General features: G+C 29.4%; 2 protein-coding genes across 5 annotated transcripts in view; one reads left to right on the top strand and one right to left on the bottom strand.

Annotated features, from left to right (window-relative positions):
• Positions 1 to 443: 443 nt before the first annotated feature.
• LOC127287472 (aftiphilin) overlaps positions 444 to 21,005 on the bottom strand; it is a 33,462-nt gene continuing 12,900 nt past the window's right edge. For 3 of the 4 annotated variants that reach the window (XM_051314416.1, XM_051314417.1, XM_051314418.1), the window contains exons 2-8: positions 14,293 to 14,408; positions 12,707 to 14,160; positions 10,488 to 10,700; positions 9,859 to 10,005; positions 6,727 to 6,787; positions 5,573 to 5,704; positions 444 to 2,232 (exon numbers count right to left, since the gene is read on the bottom strand). In XM_051314416.1, the coding sequence (XP_051170373.1) occupies positions 1,712 to 2,232; positions 5,573 to 5,704; positions 6,727 to 6,787; positions 9,859 to 10,005; positions 10,488 to 10,700; positions 12,707 to 14,160; positions 14,293 to 14,398 (2,634 nt within the window). In that variant the 5' untranslated portion in view covers positions 14,399 to 14,408 and the 3' untranslated portion in view covers positions 444 to 1,711. The remainder of the gene's footprint in view (positions 2,233 to 5,572; positions 5,705 to 6,726; positions 6,788 to 9,858; positions 10,006 to 10,487; positions 10,701 to 12,706; positions 14,161 to 14,292; positions 14,409 to 21,005) is intronic. The other variant, XM_051314419.1, reaches the window with a different exon arrangement.
• On the top strand, positions 2,250 to 5,554 carry LOC127287473 (tigger transposable element-derived protein 6-like). The gene is made up of 2 exons (XM_051314421.1): positions 2,250 to 4,421; positions 4,508 to 5,554. The coding sequence occupies exon 1, from the start codon at positions 3,296 to 3,298 to the stop codon at positions 4,367 to 4,369; it is 1,074 nt and encodes a 357-aa protein (XP_051170378.1). The 5' UTR covers positions 2,250 to 3,295; the 3' UTR covers positions 4,370 to 4,421; positions 4,508 to 5,554.

The raw sequence follows: 21,005 nt of genomic DNA, 5'->3' as shown, positions 1-21,005 counted from the left end.
TTAATATGTTTATTTATATTTAATACTTATATTTGTGACCGATCACGGAATGGAGTTTTCAATGGCGCACAAAAGTAAATTAATTCTTAAAAATAGAAATTGAAATATTTTGCCTTAGCTCTTCTGGAATCGATTAAAATAAAGAATAATTAATCAATATTGCTAGACAAATGATAAAATTAGATTTGAAATTGATATGATATATTTCAGATAATATGAAATTTCTATTTTTTTCTCATATGATCTGATTTAATGTTAAATACTATCATATGGCCGTAATTATTTTTATTTATTTTAAATATTTTTTAGAAAAAATGCCTTAAACGTGTTATTTGTCCTTTTCTAGATTTATAAAAATTTTCTTTATTTACTTACCAAACTCTGAATATGGAATGGCGGTTAACTCAATTTAATATATATATAAGTAGAAAAAGTGTAAAGTATTTTTAATTTTCAACGTTTTGTTTATTTCTTTTATAATCACAATATTTTACATAAAATATATATTACAATGTCATTAGAATTAATAAATAACAAAGAAAAAGTTTTCAGTTTGTAACATACAATTAAGTACAATAAGAACTTGATTGATTCGAAATAAATGAATCGCACTCTATTTTAAGGCAATAGGAACTCCAACTATAGCAAGTTATTTTTTCTCTTTTAAAATAAAAATGAAATTTTGTTCAAGGAGAGGGTCTTTTTTAATTTGCTATAATCTTTTTTTGTGTTGAGAGAAAAAGAAACAAAGCTTTTTTTTCATTTTTGTCGAAATGAAGTAACAATATTTAAATTTACTTATAATTTTAACAGAAAATAATTAAATGCCATTTATAAAGGTTTGGAAAATTATAGTCCATTTAGACGACTGATAATATCGATAAAACAAAATTAAGTTATGATTTCAACAGCACTTTATCATTTTACGAAATATGTTTATCAACGTTGTTACCACATGAATTGAATTATGAAATAATAATGCTGAATTAAATTTCATGTGGAATTTGACGTGAAAATGATTTCAGATAATTTTATTTAATTGACTTACGATTGAGTAGAAATTAGTGATGATTAGTTCCCTTCATTATTGATTGTATGATCATTGATTGAACATTTTTGTAAAAGCCAGCTACATATTAATTCATAAATTAAATGTACAAGCTAATGATTTTTTTTCCCCGTGAACTGACAATTGACGCCAGTATTGTAGAAAAACTTTTTAAAACATAATAAAAAAGCAATATTTTACAATCGATAAAAGTAAAAATAAAGTTGTAGGTGCCTCACATTATTTTGGCTTTTTTACATCTTTTTATAATATTCTGATTTAATAATATTTGAAATATTAAAATTTTCATGAAATCAGGGAAATATTCGCACGCTTTATTCATAAAAATGCTACTTCATCATTTTAAATATAAAATTCCATTTGCAGGAATGTAAATTTGAAGAAGTGAAACATTAATTTTTCTCAATAAGAAAGGCAATTTGAAAGGTGGCCTGAACACAAGTTTGAAGGGTAATAGAAATACAGTGATGTTTGATTGAGTCGAGTGTAAAATTTGGCCTGAACACAAGTTTGAAAGGTAGTAGGAGTCAAAGGATTTTGATTTTGTCGATCAGTATAGGAACGATGATGTACGTATCCTGTTTGAATGTCTTGCTGAATATGTTGATATCCCTTTCAAACTCACATTCAGACCGACGTTACTCAGCCTGGCATTTTTCGATTTATCATAGCACCCAGGTCTTGAACCATGTGTCTCTCGTCGGGACTGAAAAGCAACGTTCGCGCACTGAGAAAAGAAATATCAGGTAACTGTTTCAAAACATTCATTGTTTCCGGTCTAACGGACATCGGCCTGCCGAATCTATCCATGACCACATTTTCTCCATTCGAGTATTTCCGTTTGCTTATCGATGATTTTCTCTGGTGTTCCTGCTTATGAAATTCTGCTTTACCGTAACTTAAGTTGCCAGGCGGAATATTTGTATTGCTAATTAAAAATGGTCGGCCATCACTGAAACTAGATGATATTTTTGATGTTCTCTGAGGGAGTTTATTCTTGACTGGTTCTACATCAAGTTTCTTTTTCGCGGTAGAACTTGGTCCTGGTAAAGCGTCGACTATTTTAAATGATTGTGACTGCGTATCCGAATAATCACTCGACTGTCGATATTTTGTACCTTGCGAAAGATTAATATCTTGTCCAGATCCTACTTCAGGTGAATCTATAAAAAGTCGATCAGTTAATTTACTTACATTAGAAATAGGAATTGTAAATTTTAAAACGTATTTTTAAAAAATAATTTATTAAATTAAAGGTGTAGTTTTTAATTAGATTGAAAATATGACACACAAATAATGATCGACCACGCAAATGTTAGAATCTTGTTTCTATTGCAATATATACAGGAATAATTTAAAATATAAAAAAAATAGTTTCAGTTAGAAAAAGAGAACTTATATTCTCTTGAAATGGGAAAAAGAAATCCTTTCCTTTGTAGAAAAATATGAATAGTAATAGATAATCTGAATAAATTTTAGAATACTTTTTTTTGGTGTACTTTTCTGAATTTTAACTTCACGCTGAATCCGAACCTAGTCTCAGAATTGTTCTATGATGTTAAGTTTTCAAGATATAGTCTAAAAGGTAAAAAAAAAAGATTTCAGGCTAGGTATTTAAGATTTTGTAACATCAAGAGATAATTTATTTAAAAAGAGGTCGTTTTCAAGCGTTTCTAGTGTCAGTAGCGGAAGAAGTTTGATTCCGTCTGACCAAAACAAGGAGACAATTGAAGAAGAACGCGATACAGTCGACACTCGATAATTAAACATTCGATAAATTGAATCTCTCGGTAAATTGAAGCGTTCTTCGGGTCCCTTGAAAAACTCGCGATAAATTGAAAAAATCCCATTGTTTTGGGTCCCTTGATAAATAAAAGTTTTTTTGACGGCAACTTGTCTATTTTACCTCTATAAATTGAATTCGTCCAGCCGAACTCTCTATAATTTGAATTTTTCGATATATATATATAGAAATGCTCCCTCTGTAAATTGAATTCAGTCAAATTGAACTCTCTATAATTTGAATTTTCTTCATAGATAGAAATGTATACTTTAATTTTCCTTGAAAATAAAAGTTATTGTAAACATTGTATCTTGTAAACACAGTACATTCTAAAATCAAAATACTGAATCATTCATTGTTAATTATTCCCATCTATTAATGTAATTATCAACTCGCTGTTAAATTCAGTTTAAGACTAGTCTCGTTTTTTGTACGAGTTGAAAATGACGTCTCCGAGATCGCACAAATGTTTAACGATTTTGGAGGAAAAAAAAATTATCGATATCGCGGAAAGTGGTGGAACAAAAAAAGATATTGCCAAACAATTTGGAATTTTGCCTTCAACGCTCTCTAATATTTTAAAAAATAAAGATCGAATTCTCGGACTCAACGTAAGTGATGGAAAAAAGAGGTTTCGAAAGTGTAAGTTTCCACAACTTGAGGAATGTCTAGTGAAGTGGTTCGCTCAGTGCAGAGAAAAAAACATACCCATGAGTGGTGCCATGCTTAAGGAAAAAGCCCTATCATTTGCTTTATCACTTGGCATGGTAGGTTTTTCAGCTAGTGAGGGGTGGCTGGCTAATTTTAAAAAACGACATGACATTGTTTATAAGAAACTTTGCGGTGAAAGTGTAAGTGTGGATGAGTCTGTTTGTTCGAATTGGAAAATAGACTTGAAAGGACTTTTAGACAACTATGAGCCACGTAACATCTTTAACACAGATGAAACAGGACATTTTTTTAAGTGTTTACCAGAAAAAACTTTAAATTTTCAAAGTGAAAAATGCTACGGTGGTAAACATTCCAAACAAAGAGTGACGCTTTTACTTGCTACGAACATGGATGGAAGTGAAAAGTTGAAACCTCTGATAATAGGAAAATCTGCAAAGCCTCGTTGTTTTAAAGGTGTTAAATCGTTTCCGGTTGATTACAAAGCTAACAAAAAATCCTGGATGACTACTGAACTTTTTAATACATGGTTGTTACAATTGAATAAATCCATGAAGAAACAGAAGCGCAAAATTTTACTTTTTATGGATAATTGTACCGTTCACAATAACCCTCCACCGCTAGAGCACATTAAAGTGCATTTTTTCCCGCCGAACACCACTTCCAAATTACAACCATTAGATCAAGGTGTAATCCAAAATTTTAAAATTTTTTATCGCAAAGAAGTAGTAAAACTGGTATTGGACAAAATTGAGAATGGATCGATTGTCAACATCACAATGCTTACTGCTATGACCATGATTGATAAGGCATGGAAAAATGTCAGGCAACAAACAATTCTCAACTGATTTAGAAAATGTGGATTTGTCGTGAACTCGCAAAGTCTGAATGAAAAAAATGGTAAGTTTCATATACTTTTATGATTTAATATACTAAGGCGTCAATACTGTGTGACAATGTCTAAACATATTACGAAATTTTTTTAGGATACGGACTTCCAGATAATGAAGAATTAAATACTGTTAACCAAGATTCATTGTGGAATCTTCTTCCTGGACAAAAAGATCTGACGTTTGAAAATTTCGCACATTTGGACGACGGCGTTGCAGTTTATGGTAATCTAACTGATGCAGAAATTGCAGCAAGTGCGAGTGACCCTGCAGAAGTTGATGGAGAAGACGAAGGTGATGATGACGATGTGTTAAATGTGTTTGTGTCGTTAAAAGAAGCAAGAACGTCATTGAATATTTTACGATCGTATGCACTTCGCGCTTAAGTCGATGACAACTTTTCAGAGAATCGAAGAGGAGATCGCCAAGATGGTAAAGTCTTGCGAAGACCAGAAGAATGTCAACATGACTATTAAGGATAGACTTAATTTTAAGTGTTTGTGAAAAATATCCCGAATACTCGAAAAATTTAAATTGCGGAACAAACCAGGTCCACCTCGTATAGAAGGTACAAAATTTATGAAAGTTCCCACATGAGTATTCTGTTAAATGCTTTTTCGGTTAATTACAAATTCTGTAGTATGAAATATCGGTTACATGGAAATCCTATCAAATAAATGATTCGAACAAATGAAAATTCATCTAAAAGAAAATTCTATTTTTTAAATTCTACCTAATAAAAATTCATTAAAATGGCTAAATTATGTAATATAGAAAATCGGTTTACTGAAAATTTTGCAAAATAATAATTCGAACAAATAAAATTCGGTTCAATGAAAATTATATTTAATGAAATTCTATTAAATGAAAATTCTAACAATTGATTTGTCGAAATAAATACACTGCAAAAAGAAGTATCTTATTTTAAGAAATTTTGGTAGCGTTTTAAAGACATTAAGATATTTCAAATGTCTTGAAAACGCTACCAAAACATCTTAAAATAAGATCCTTCTTTTTGTTGTGTAATCGCGGTGTTTCAGTGTACTATGATCGAAAAAGTATAAGGAGACAAATCACCTTTATAAAATACTAAATTTGTTACGCAGGGTTTTACAATCTACAGATGCACGTGCATAAAGCTGTTCTAGCTTCAACACTTACAGTTATATATTGAGTTTCCGGAACAGGTAGCATCGTGATGATAGGATTCGGAATGTGCGGAACAATTCGGTGTTAGTAGAGGATCAAATGGACAAAGTAAATCCAGTGGTAAAAGAGCAGATAAACCACCACCTGTATGATACATTTTACACAATAATTGTCAATGAAAACCTTTACCCTGAAACATCACGGTGTGTCTGAATGAACTTCAACCCAAACAAACTTGCAGATCAAAATTTCTTTCTTATTTCTTTTCTTGGATGTTTCCCGATAATTTTAAATCCAAAAAGAAAAAATAATAGTAAGATTATTCAAGGTTTAAATATGTTTAGACGGTTACAACTTTGCTTCTAATCTAATTAAATGATAAATTTTGAAAAGGGCTCAACTCTGAAAAGTGTACGAGTCATTTTTACTGTCAATTGTTATGCGAAAATGACACGCTTTTTCGAGTTGAGTCCTTTTCGAAATTCACGATTCAATAAAAATAGACAGCACTAATTTTTTTAGATTTCCTCAAAATTAAGTCTACTTTAATTAATCCCTGGGTAATAGCATTTTCAATGCAGGAGTTGGAGAAAGATTTTTAACGGGTTAAAAAGCAATAGAAAAGGATAATTTTGAAAAAAAAATTTTTCTCTTTGAACTCAAAATTATCAGGAGACATCCTGATTGTAAAAGAAAAATTATAAAAAAATTTTTATACGCAAGCTTGTTTTGGTTTAACTTTATTTAGACTCACTGTGACATGACTTTAAAAGACCGCACATCCAAAATTAATGATTATGCTATATGTATTTAAAGAATGAAGAAAACTATAAAATAAAATGAATTCACAGTTTGCAGTCAATTTCTAAGAAAGGAAAATTTGAACATAAAAAAATAATTTGTGAAAACAAAAGTTGAGACATTAAGTGAAATTTAAGATGCAATTTGTAAAAAAAATTCCATGATCCAGTAAATATCTTAAATTTAATTTTAGAACTAGATGGACATTTTAAATGATACCTCTTACTGAGTAGAAAAATAAGAACTTATTCTTACACAAATAATGAACTATGAAGCAAATTTAGTTTTAATGACAAACAATAGGCCAAGCAACCTCATTTTAAATGAAAGATTAACTAAAACAAAAGTAAATGTGAAAAACGTACTTGAATCCAAAGGATTTATGAGACCTGCACTGTTCCAATCGAATTGAGCTGCCGGTACTTCCTATTAAACAAAGAGGCATACATGGTATTTCACAAAGTAAAAACTTCAAATTTTATAATTAACAGGGTGTCTAGCGCTTTTGCGAAATAAAATTTCAGGTTTTCCAGGTTAAAAATTTTTTTTTCCAGATATGTATTATACTATTTTAATAAATAATGACAAAAATATATTAAATGTGGGTAAGACTCCATCAGAAATATCACGATTTGCAAGGGGTCTCGAACGGGACCGATTTTTGAGTTTCTTATAATAAAAAGTACATTTTTTTTTATAATTTCACCTTTATTTTAAGACCAAGAAAACTATGCGCTAAACCGGTGCGCGCCTTCACAAAAAATGCAATATCTCGAAAACTATTAAAGTCTCCATTGTTTTCTTGGTCTTAAAATAAAGGTAAAATTATAAGGAATATTTTATTTCTTATTACAAGAAACTCAAAAATCGGTCCCGTTCGAGTGAAAACGATTCAAAAAAAACTATTTGACTGTTTTTGGGTCAAAATTCAAAAACAATTTTTCAACTATATGTAACACTTCGAAAATGTATGTTTTAAACAATAACATATTAAAATTGTATTGAGATCCGATTAATTGTTTCAGAAATATTTGGGCATATCTTTGAAACCTTTAACTTTTCAATAAGAAAAAATTTTTTTTTTTGTTTTTGAGCACAGTATTGAAACTCTGTCTACATAAACTTCAAGAACTAAGCTTTCCAATTATACAAGTGGACAGATAAAACAAGTTGTCTTCAAAAAGTTATAAATATTTAAAATTGAGAATTATTTTTAACCTGTAACAAAAAAATATTCAACAGGTGTTTGCTTTTTAGGATAAAAAACAGTTGAAGGGAATTTTCTAAGGGGTTATAATTTTAAAAAGCAATAAAATTCGTTTAATATTTTCAATATTTATGTGAATAATAAAATACTGAAATAATGCACTGGGTATAAAAGCATGTGTCAAAAATTAACTAGATATATAAATTTTTTATTTGAATATTTACATTACATTTTAAAATAGATTTTCATTATAGTGAATTGTTTTAAAAATGTAAAATTGTAATTTTTAAAATTTACCATACGATTTTCATAGACTTTTTTCTATTTAAATGTAATATTCGTAAACTTTCCAATTTCTTTTCTATTTTTCTTTTCTCTCGCAGCTTATCTTTTTTCAGAATGAATTTTTTTGGAACCATTTTTGTGTCTCGAAATAAACATTAAAACTTAACCTTCAGGTTTTAATAATTAATGACAGTTTCTATTAAAAAAATTATAATCGGCAACTTCGTACATAACAATTTCTTTCTAAAAAATTCTAAAATATTTTTACATTATCTTTGCAATAAAGTATTTTTTCTCGAAGCACATTCACGGGATGTTAAATGGCACATGTGAAAATATATACAAGTACTTTCCGAATACTTTTATATGATTTTCATGAAGTATCACTCGTATTACGGTTGTTTTCAAATTTTGTCCACGCGTGTTTTCGTTTATTTAACTTATAATAGTTTTTTGAAGACATGAAGCACATCAATTTATTATGTCTCAAAATAATTATAGTAACTTGATCTTTGATTTCCCATAAGTTATTTTAACGTGCCGCTTGTCTTATAAAAGAAAAATCATTAATACGATGATTACGGTCGAAAAGGTTAAAAGTGAGGGACAACTTTTAAAAGCTTATAAATTTTTTCACAATTAATAAAATATTAATTTCCCTGCGAAAATGTGTTCACCGATTAATTAACATTGAAAAAACATATTTCAGAATTAGCAATTTTTATTAAATCTAAAACTATATCGTTTAAAGCATCAGAATGTATGGTTAAGGACAAGTTGACATTGTTAAAAATCGCGTATTAAAATTGAAATAATTATTTATGTATTTAATAAATTAAAGTGGAATCTTTTGGAAATGATTGATTGTATCAAGCATTAATATTTCCAACAAAAACCAACGAAAAATTTATTAAAATTACCAAAATATATGCGAGGGACATTAAAGTTAAAGGTTCTAGAGATATGCCCATTTATGTTTAAAAAATAATTGTCAAAAAATTCAATATGGCGTAACTTTTACAATTTTGAAAATTTTTAAAAATCTTTCGGGACTTTCATTTATCCGCAGTACTACAATTTTACCAAATTACAGACGAATCCAAAGACCCCTTGCAAATCGTGATATTTCTGACGGAGTTTTACCCATGTGCAAGATTAAATTATTTTAAGTCTTTTTTTATTATAAACTAGTAATGAATAGGTACATTTAATTTTTGGCATTTTCAGGCTTCGGAAAAAATTTAGAGGAAGAAAAAAGTCGTTTTAGTTGATTTACATTACAAAAAAACTCAAAAAAGTGGCTTCTTTTATTTTTAAATTAATACAATTAGTAAATATTTTATTATTATTATCAAACAATTGTTAATAGAAATTAAATAAGTTTTATTAATTCCTGAATAAAAATGTTTCATAGAGAAATTTTAAAAACATTCTATTTACAATATTTTAGAATTGAACTGAGACAAATTTCAAAAAATTCATTTTGGTATAGGACAAATTTTAAAAAAATAATTTAAATTTACTTTTAAAAAAAAAAATGTTCTAAATATGATTTATGTAAATTATTCAAATTCAGAAGTTTAGAAAATGTTTTAAATAATTAAATTTTCGAAAAGCTTCAAAGAAGTCGAAAAAGTCACATTTTATTAAAATAAGTTGAAAATAGTCTCTCACATTGAAAAGAGTCAAAAAATTTGTGCAATCCGAGGCCTGTATTTTACATAAGAATATGTACATAAAAACGTTTACGAACGTATTTTACCTAATTTTGTGCTTCCAAACGCGGTTGGAAAAAAATTCTTAAACAAAATAAGGAATTCCAGGACCCGATGAAAAATTCAAGAACTTTTCCAGGTTTTACAGATAAAAGAAAATTCAAGGACTTTTCCCAGTTTTCAAGGAATTTCAGATCGCTAGAAACCCTAAATTAGTTATTTATGATGTATCAGAAACACAAGATTAAAGAAATTTTTTAAATGTAATTATATTATATTACTATACTTACTTCTGTAAATGTAACATTTTTAGTTTTTCCTAAATTAGACGAGCAAATTTGTTGCGAATCATTGTGAGCTTTCACAGGTTCTAGAGGAGAAAAACCTAAATTAGCTGCAAATCTTGGAATATTTGGATTCCACCTTGGTCCGAACAGCTAAAAATAAAGAACATTAATGAATAAATAATATAAAAATATACTTAATCAATTGAAAATTATAAATTATTAAATCAAGTAAATTCATGGAAAAATATTGTTTCAAGTTTTTAAAATTCAATATAAAAGCTTGAAATAATTTAGAAAATATAATTACTTTTATTTATTTTATATTTATTTCACTGCAAACTAATTTGCTTGTACTATTTAATATTGTATTGTATTAGAAATTCAGTGAATATTTATTTTTAAACTTATCAATGAAATATACTTAAACAGATTTAGACTGATTTTCTAATTAGCATAAATGTATTAAAAACAAAATTTTATCTTCCAGTTTGTTAAGTGACTATATAAATATCTTCTAACTGAACAAAAACTATAAAAATTTTAAATAATACTATAAATAAATTGAAGAATCGTGAAAAATTAATAGTTAAGAAATTGAGGCAAATTGTAAAATAGAAAAAATGTATTATTACAATATTTCGAGAATCGATGCCCAAAGAACTGAGAAGAGTATTATTACTAGAGCTGTTTGACCATTGATAAGTTAGCGCATTAGTTTCTTCAACACTCTTCAAACAATTCCAAACATTATCCTCTTCGACAATCAGTGGTACTAAATCCACATTTTGATCTTCACCAGTCAAAGGAAACATAATGGTTATTATGTCTTCAATCTTGTTTGCAGCCTGTAAATTAATATTAAATGTTTCTACAGAAATTAGAAACAAAGAAACTGAGGAAAATTTTTAACTCTATTTTCCAATTCTATTGATTATTATAAACATATAAATTTTAAAAAAAATTATATCTAATTTCATTATAAAAATAATTGTAATTTCTAGAAATAAAGAACTTAATAAAATTAAAAACAATAATAATAGAAGATCTAGATATTTTAATTAAAAACGTTACAACCCTATGTATCTGAATAGAGACCATTATTTCGTACAATAAATCTTCGATATATTTTTAAGCTATAAAAATTTAAATTAGGTTGTATTCCAATTCAGTGAATTTATAAAGTTTAAAGTTATTAACTAGATTATCATGATATATTGTTTTTAATTTTGAAAATTTTTAAATACTTACTTCCTTTTTCTCAGACGTCAAAAACTTGTTTTAATTAAAAGTGAGTTTAAAAAATGCTATTAAATTTTGCTTTTTACATTAAGATAAGTCAACTTTACATTGCAAAAAGTGAGTTCAGGAAGTTAAAACAGTAAAATTTCAAAAACCAAATAGAGGTATTATGGCCAATTATATTCGACTTGTGCTCATTTGTGCAAAAATTAATTTTTTGAATATCAAAATTTCGGACCAAAAATTAAAAATTTTTTAAAAACGTTCAAAATTAAAATTTTCAAAAAAAAATCTTGTGCAAATTGAACAAAAAAAATTTATTTTCCAAAAAATTAAAAATTTCGGCCAAAAAAATTAAGACATTTTAGAAAAGTCGATAATTAAATTTAAATTAAATTATGTTGTAAATAAAAATTGTTTGTTTTCAGCTAGCAGAAATTTATAGTAATTTGAAAAAAATTATTTGTTCAATTTGTTCATTTTTAATTTTTTCAAAAATAATGGATAATAAAGAATTTTAAGTTTTCCACTTTCAATGTTTTGAAAGATAACGTAAGATTCACTTGAAACTCGTTATTTCGGGGTTTTTCGGGACACTGATTACGAATCTGATGTTAGTTTTTCAAAATTCAAAATGGCGGAACCAATATGGCAGACGAATTTTTTAAAAATTCAAGAAATTCACTTGAAACTCGTTACTTGAGTCGCCGGAAAGTAAAACCACACATAAAATTCTGACTCCCATTGAATTAACATGACCGTCAGAATTTTATGTGTGATTTTACTTTCCGGCGACTCACTTGATGTTTTTTGGGGTCACTGACATCAGATTTGTAATCAACGACCCCGAAAACCCCCAAGTGGAAAAGTTCAATTAAATCCGAACGATTTTTTAAAAAAAAAGTCCACCATATTGGATCCGCCATTTTGATTTTTGAAAAACTGGCACCGAATTATATTTTTATATATTATATATTATATATTTTATTAATGGAGCAAAAAAACAAAATGGCAAATATTTTGAAAAACGGTTAACACCATTGAATTCAGTTTATCCAAATTAGGTTAATACACTATATGCCGAGTTTTTTTTTTTAAAAAAGAACCTTTTTCGAGGTAGTGTAATTAGCACAAATAATAGTATCTGATTTAGAGTACTTTACATTATTAGAACAAAATTATTTTTAAGAATAATTTGAAGAAATTATTTTGAGAATTTGAGTTTGAGCCAAAATTTTGATTTTTTTAAAAAATGAATTTGTACATAAAAGAGCACAAATCGATCACAATTCAGTACAATATTTGTTTTTGAAAATTTCGGTAACTTTATATTTAAAAATCTTTTTCGTTTTTTTCCCGGGATTTTGAGTTTTTCCAAAAAATAATTTTTGCTTATTACCTATATGAGCAGAAGGCGAACATAATTGGGCACAATATAAATAATATAAACAATTTTTTTCTTTTTTCGACATTGATAGAGAAAAAAATACAAAATTCCCGGATATTATGAAATTTGTAGAGTTGACTACAACAGAATATAAGTGCTGTTAAATTTATTTCATCAAATAATAAAATAGCTAAATCTAATTTTTTTTAATTATTCAGTACTTACGCTCTTATTTTCTATCCGAGAAATAGACTCTTTCAAATTAAATGGAATTGTCGATGAAACGGCAGTTGATTCAAAATCACCAAAATCGTCATCTTGCCTATCCGATAAGGTCTCATCTTCTTCTCTAGAGGACTGCTGTTCCGCCTGTGAGCTGGAGAAATCAGCAAAATCACCAAATTCTTGAACATCACTAGTAACTGTTTGAAAATTTCCAAAGCCAGATTCTTCTTTATCCGGCACTTCCGACTGAGATTCGATAATTTTTTCATTTCTGAAGCATTGTTCCTTTGAATTTTGTTTTGAGAAACTATCGACAGATAAATAATCTGAAAATTCAGCGAAATCTTCAAAATTCAAGTCCATACCAGTTGAATTAACTGGTATGTGATTGGTATGGTCATTTTCTAAGCCATCTGCCTCAAGAAAAACTGAGTCCTGCAAACTATTTTCAACTGTGACATAATTTTCTTTTCGATATTCGTCTACTTCATTCAATGAAATACTAGGACTCTCAGTTTGATTGATATCATTTTCGATAATACTTTTTGGTTGTTCTACATATTCTTCTGTTTCAAGAGAATTTCTCAACTCCAATTCGCTCTGTGAAACTAGATTCTTATCTTTTTTTTCTACAGAGGTAGAGTGACAATTTGATTCTTGAATCACAGTGCTATCTACATAGGAGAAATCTTGTTGAACTCCCTCGTAGGTTGAGTTTTCCGAGGAAATTATTAAGGCAGAAAGTGTCTTCTTAAGCCTCTCTTCGTCTTGAATGGTTTCATCACATTTTGCACTGAATTCGGTGCGTGTAAAAGTATCACTACTTTGATGATTTGATACTTTCTCATCGTCATTTTCAAGAGAATTTTTATAGGATGAGTAATCATAGAAATCATCGTCTAAATTTTGCTGTAGGTCCGGAATACTAGCAGGGTCATCAAGAATTAAACTGAGTGGTTCTTGATCCTCGGGACTGCTGAGGGTCTCTTCTTCCTCCCGTTGACTGACAGTTTTAACACTATCATCTAAACTACTATTATTACTACTAATCACTACGTCGGTGGTAACAAAATCCCTTTCCTCTAATTCACTTCTAAGAGAAACGCAACAAAGAAAACTATCGCTATTTCTTTGGAGAGTTTGCGACTGTTCGCTTTCTGGTAAATCTAAATCGCTACACAAAACACTGCCGTCTCTCAAGGCATTGTCTTCTTTAAAACCACTATCTGTCCTATTATCTAAAGTAACATTGCTCACTGCGCTTTCCGTTTTCTCAATGATAAGAATGTCCTCGTTTGTCAACGACTTGGAAGAAACTTGTTTCTTTGGAGTTGCGCTTTGGCAAGTGATGTTCTCAGTTGTACCATTTACTTTCGGCGAAGCACAGACTGATGGTACTGGGGTCGCAATCGGAGTTACGATCTTCTGTGGTGAATCAGAGGCAATCGACAAATCTACGTCAAATGTTTTTAGTGAATAAATAGAGAACTATCAAAAAATTTTAACATTCAACATTTTTTCATTATATTTACAACATTTATACTTGAATATTTTTGAAAATTTCTACAATTACAAAATGAACATACCATCAAATCCTCCAGTTGCAAAATCTCCAAATTCATCGTCATCAGATTCCCTGCAATTATCCAAAGGTGGTGGAGTTGAACTGACCAAAGGATGAAAGGCCATCATAACATGCCTCCTAAAATACATGATTGACACAATATAAACATTTTATATTGAAATAAAAATCTAGCGGATTTTGAAAGAAAAGTTTATAAAAGAACAATGTTAAAAATAGTCGATATTTTATTCTTTCAATTGTGTGGCGACAACCCGAAGAAACGAGTGTATAAGTGTGTATCGGTTCTTTTCAAATTTAAAAAACATATTAATCGAAATCTAGTTCAGGTAATTTGAAAACATACTTCCAAAATTCTGTCCATGGCATTCACATACTACTGGAGATTAACGATGAATTCAACTATTTGTTCGATCAACACAATGAATCTTCTTCTCCTTCTTAAATGACTTGTGGCATAGCCAAGTTTTAGAATAATTAAACTAGAAGAGGAATAAGTTTTCAGAATAATCTGAATGAATCCTTGTTGGTAATACAGATCAGATAGCAAAAGGTAAATTCAGATGATAAGAAATTTGAGATTGAATCAAATACTCTGTTCACTTGAAACGGTTCAGCAGAGTACAAAAAGGATGGTTTTACCATGTCTTGGATCCGTTCAAAAAGAATAGATTCCGTAGGAAGAATGCGTGAGAGAGTCAAACAAAAAGAAAAAGGACAAAATAAAGCAATCAAGAGAATTAAGCAACACTGATAAAGCCAAAGGACTTCTCCTGGAGTTAAAGAAAGTATAGCAGTGTTGAAGCGTGGAAAAGATGTGAGATCTATGTTGATAATGCAGTCCAGATAGAAAAAGGTGAATCCAGATGATATGTGGTTTAAAATTGCATCAAATGCGTTGTTCACTTGGGAACGACATAGACGAGTATAAGGAGAATAACTTTGCCATGCGTTGGATCCATTCATGAATCAAAATAAATTTAATGAGAAGAATACATGTGAGAATTGAATTCAAAACACATGGACGAGGTACATTGATATGTATAAAATTGATCTCAATAACAATTTCTATCGTTAAATCAGAAGAGAAAACAGACAAAATAAAATAAATAAGAGGTTAGAGTAAGACTGCTGAAGCCAAAGGACTCCTCCTGAGGTAAAACAGAGTGAAACAAATTCCAATTTGAATCGAAAACATCAATTACAACTGTAACGCGGGCAAATTGACAACTCCGGGTTTCAAATACTTTGAGTTTACTTAAACCTTGATGAAGGGGTATACAATTAAGATATTAAAGTGTCGAAGCACTGTAAAACGAAAGGTATTAATTTAATACCAACTTTAGGTACTAAATTGTTATTTGGTTCTATTTTGATACCTAAAATCGGTACTGATTTAGTACCTTCTTTTTACAGTGAGACCACGGCTCTATAAGGTGACACCGCAGATACACAAAAGATGTTTACATAGTTCCATAAAGCATAACAAACAGCAGAGGTCACAGCAAATCAATAGTGAGTCACTCCTAACTCAGACAGAATCAAGAATATTAATGAAAAAGCGGAGGAATGTAAAACCACACAAAACAGCATAAAACAATAAAAAGAATGGGCTCTCAGGAAAATAGAAGAAAACTCGAATAATTCACTAGAGCAATAAAGGTGAACGAGAGTAAAAGTCTCATACTCGCTTGAAGAACCAAAACATTAAACGGACTAGATCCCAGATGAATGCAGGTACTTCATCTGAAATCGAGAACTACAAGATTGATTTCAGAGTACTTCCTGGATCGAGGTGAGATCAAGTGGAAAATGGTGCTGAAACTGTTACACGGTTATCATCACCAAGTTAATGTTTAAAAAAAGGCCGTAGCCGGATAAGCAGGGTCCTGCGGCCCCCGCTCAAATTTCGTCGATATTTACAGGATCAATTAGTCTCAGTATGAAACTTTTTTTCGCCAAGTTTCAACTTCTAAAAATAATTTTGAAAAAAGTTATGGCATTTTTAAAAAAAAATTAAAAATTGGATTTTCTCTTAAGCGTTTATAGTTTTTTAATCGGGTAAAAAATATGTTATAGGGGAAGCAAAAATGCATCTAACCAAAATTTGGCGACCATTTTTGTGTAGTGGAAGGGGTAAACAAAAAATTTTTTTTACTTTTTATATTTTTTAAAAATATTAATTGACTTGGCACAATCACCATATTTTTTTCCTACATTCTTTAACATCCAAGAAGCAACATATTTTTTTGGCAGCTCGATCTGAGGGGTACTTGCCCGTTAAAATTAAAAAAAACTTATTTTTGGCCCCTAAAATGTATGGTATCTCTTAAAAATGGGAGGCCAACATCACCGGGCAAAGAAAATGTTAAAAAGGAAGCAAAAATGCATCTAACAAAAATTTGGCGACCATTTTTGTGCAGTGGAAGAGGTAAAAAAAATATTTTTTTAATGTTTATATTTTTTAAAAATATTAATTGACTTGGCACAATCACCATATTTTTTTCCTACATTTTTTAACATCCAAGAAGCAACATATTTTTTTGGCACCACGATCTGAAGGGTACTTGCCAGTTAAAATTTAATAAAACTTATTTTTGGCCTTTAAAAATCATGGTATCTCATGAAAATGGGGGGCCAACATAACCGAGCAAAAAATATGTTAGAAGGAAAGTGTGACGAAACTATATATATATATATATATATATATTGAGCACTGTTAGTATATCTGCTATATATAAGAAACAATTAGTCTTGACTTATACGTCCAATGAATGCACAAAGGGTGTAAAGAGTCAGTAATGACGTAGACATATGTTTTACACCTAGATTAGATATGCTAGATTTATGTATAATGAATGCTCAAGGAGTGTGACTAAAGTAAACAAAATGAAGAGAATCACATAATTTATTTGATATATTATACCTTGCATAATTTCATATACATAGTAACATAAATCCTCCACTGCTAAAACTGTTATAATTGAATCGAATAGATTGGCGGAATACTGTGCATATGATTGTGCACTAAGAGTGTTGCAGAACTAGTAATAGTAACGAAAAGTACACGAATAATAAATGTTATTGCATTTATGATAAGTTAGATATACTAAACTTATGTTAATATAGTTTTATATAATTATAATATTAATGAAAAAAGTGCCGTGCACTAAAAATACACTTGACTTTTAATAATGCCTGTTATTTTACTTAATGTTTCACAGTAAAAAGTAAATCTTATATTAAGGTTAATCTTAAATTAAATGATTCTTGGAAATCAACATAGTCTTAATTTAAAGTGAGCCTTGTATGAATTTAAGGTACTCATAAATCTGAATTTACAGAGTGTTTGAAATTCAACTCCCTTTGAGCCTTAATTTATAAAAGCTAAGTCTTAAATTCAGCTTGGGGCTGCTGCTTTTACCAAAAAATTGCCTTCAATATAGCACATAAAAAGTTCTGAAAATCAGCTTACATACCCCCTTTTTAAAATCAACAATGCCTGTCTTAAAAATGTTGCGTCTTAAAATAAGACTTAATTCCGCCCTTAAAATAAGATTCTTTTTTTACTGTGTTCAGTTTCACTCATAAAGCTGCCAAAAGAAGGCACACATTTGCATGTAAAAAAGAAGGGAAGAAAAAATAGGGTGATTGTGCCAAGTCAATTAAAAATTTTAAAAGAAAGTAAGAAGTAAAATATATTCTTACAACTTCCACTGCAGAAAATTGAACACCAAATTTTTTTTAAATGCATTTTTGCTGTCCTTTTAACATATTTTTTGCTCGGTTATGTTGGCCCCCCATTTTTATGAGATACCATGATTTTTAAAGGCCAAAAATAAGTTTTATTAAATTTTAACTGGCAAGTACCCTTCAGATCGTGGTGCCAAAAAAATATGTTGCTTCTTGGATGTTAAAAAATGTAGGAAAAAAATATGGTCATTGTGCCAAGTCAATTAATATTTTTAAAAAATATAAACATTAAAAAAATATTTTTTTTACCTCTTCCACTGCACAAAAATGGTCGCCAAATTTTTGTTAGATGCATTTTTGCTTCCTTTTTAACATTTTCTTTGCCCGGTGATGTTGGCCTCCCATTTTTAAGAGATACCATACATTTTAGGGGCCAAAAATAAGTTTTTTTTAATTTTAACGGGCAAGTACCCCTCAGATCGAGCTGCCAAAAAAATATGTTGCTTCTTGGATGTTAAAGAATGTAGGAAAAAAATATGGTGATTGTGCCAAGTCAATTAATATTTTTAAAAAATATAAAAAGTAAAAAAAATTTTTTGTTTACCCCTTCCACTACACAAAAATGGTCGCCAAATTTTGGTTAGATGCATTTTTGCTTCCCCTATAACATATTTTTTACCCGATTAAAAAACTATAAACGCTTAAGAGAAAATCCAATTTTTAATTTTTTTTTAAAAATGCCATAACTTTTTTCAAAATTATTTTTAGAAGTTGAAACTTGGCGAAAAAAAGTTTCATACTGAGACTAATTGATCCTGTAAATATCGACGAAATTTGAGCGGGGGCCGCAGGACCCTGCTTATCTGGCTACGGCCTTTAGGTTGTCATCATATTCTCAGTATTTCGCGTCGGACATGAAAATCAGGTAGCATCCTGATGTCTAGTTCCTTGATTGATTCTTGACCAATCCCTAGTGTACACTGTGCACGAAACCTAGTATTGTTCGATGACGAAATTCGGAACTCAATTTCTAGAATAACTTCGAAAAATAAAACGGGAAAATAGGATTGGTTGAAACTTATACTAGACGTGGCCTAATGTTACGAATTGATTTACAGACATGAAGGACAGACAGAAGGTTACTAGTGGCAACGATTCGTACTACGTTTGATCTGCCCCGTCGGTTTGTAAACCGGGAAATACTAAATCTTAATTTTGTTTAGTTTTTATTTTGTACCTATTATTTTTTATTTCAATATATGTTTCTTTAGAAGGTTTAAATAATGTTTCATTATTGACTTTTTCTCTCCTATCAAAGTCACAGTTAAAAGTAAAAAAAAAAAACGTTTTGATTATTCTATAGCAATTTAGTAAAAATTACTTTATTGATCAACTCTGGCTCCATCCGGCGATCATTAGAATAGAATTTACATTTTTTCAAATATCACATGACTAAATTCACGTCGTTTTCCCGGTTTCAAGGTTATTAAAAAGAATTACTGTGATAAATGAAAATAAGTATAAAAAGAACACATCATCAAAATAGGTACAAAAAGGTGAATAGGTAACACTGTGTGATTAAATTCTGGAAATTCTAAGCGACTAACGTTATAATATTTTTATTTTTGTCCACAGAAATGGGATAATTAAAATAAGTGAGTATAAAAATAAATAATATAAAATAGAGGAGACCGGGGCTAAATGTTAAACTGTCAAAACCATTAAAATTCCGTATTTCTCAAACGGAAATAGTTACGGGGTTAAAATTTGGACTGTAGAAGGGTCTTGGGACGAGAAATGAACGTCTGTAATTATGTGTTATTTAGTTCATTTTTGACATATTTATAATGTAAAGTGTGTTGTGACCATAACGTTGTAAATTTTTATGATGACGAAAGTTTTAACTTTTGTGTACTTTTTTTGGATATATTCTTAGTAAATTAAGTATTTTAGCTAATTTGGGGTCGCTGAAAATGAATTTGAAACTATTTTCTACATATCTTTAGTCAAATTTTGTGTAGCTGTTATCCAAGCCAAAAACACACCGTAGGGCTAAATGTTAAATGTCATTTCTTCACTTTATATATATTTCTGATAGGTTTTTGTTGCATTCAGAGTTTAATGTTTAGCAAATTGTATTTGTAACGTGCTCTGAAGAAAGAAACCTAAGGCCGTGTCCATAATAAAAACTTTCACGAAAGGTTTGAGCAAATTACACGTAAAAAATCGTGAAAATTTTAAATAATCAATGAAGTTGAAACACGGACATTCTATTTATTAAATTTATTTATATTTTTTTGGATTCCGCGTTGTGTTGTTGAAGAGATCGGAAGTTTTTCTCTGATTCTCATATGTTTCTGTGTTGTTAATTTTGGTCTGAATTGTAAGGAAGACTCACACAATTGTTTTGTGTGTATCTCGGTTAAGAATTTAGCCTCATTAAAAGTAAAGTGTTTTATTTTATTTGAATTTAATGCTCTTTAATGCTCTATTGCCTTGTTTCTGTGGTGCTAAAAGCTGGCCTCCCAATGTGATTTGATTGATATTGATATGGAATTTTTGACTGAAGGATTTAACTGAATGTGCGGCTACTAGCTTTGGAAGTTCGTTGGACATTTTAAAAGAGGTCAAATGACTAGTAGTTTTGAAGCTCGTAAGATTATTATATTATTTAATATTTGCTTGCTTGTTTTGTAAAGTAGAGTATTTAAATCTATCATCTACTGACAGGATAACTGATCAGTTCCTACCAATTCAAAATTTTTTTCCTTTATATATACGAAAACATATTATCCAAATAATTCCATCTAATCAGGTTAAAATAAAATGTCATATCTGTGTTAATATCAATCTTACAAATTTGTAATATTATTACGGGTCTATTCATGCTCAGTTTATTTGCACTTGTTAATGAAAGTTCTTAATTGATTTGTTTGTTTTGATTGAGTATTTGAAATAGATACCTTACCATTTTGTGGTTTAAATAGTTAATGGTTATGTTTATATGATGATTAAAGGAAAAAA

Source organism: Leptopilina boulardi, unplaced genomic scaffold (genome assembly GCF_019393585.1).
Source record: "Leptopilina boulardi isolate dan_hultmark-lab unplaced genomic scaffold, ZJU_Lbou_2.1 LbouV2_371, whole genome shotgun sequence".
NCBI classification, from domain to species: Eukaryota; Metazoa; Arthropoda; class Insecta; order Hymenoptera; family Figitidae; genus Leptopilina; species Leptopilina boulardi.
Note: the sequence above shows the minus strand (reverse complement) of the source record. Positions and strands in the feature narration are given on the sequence as shown.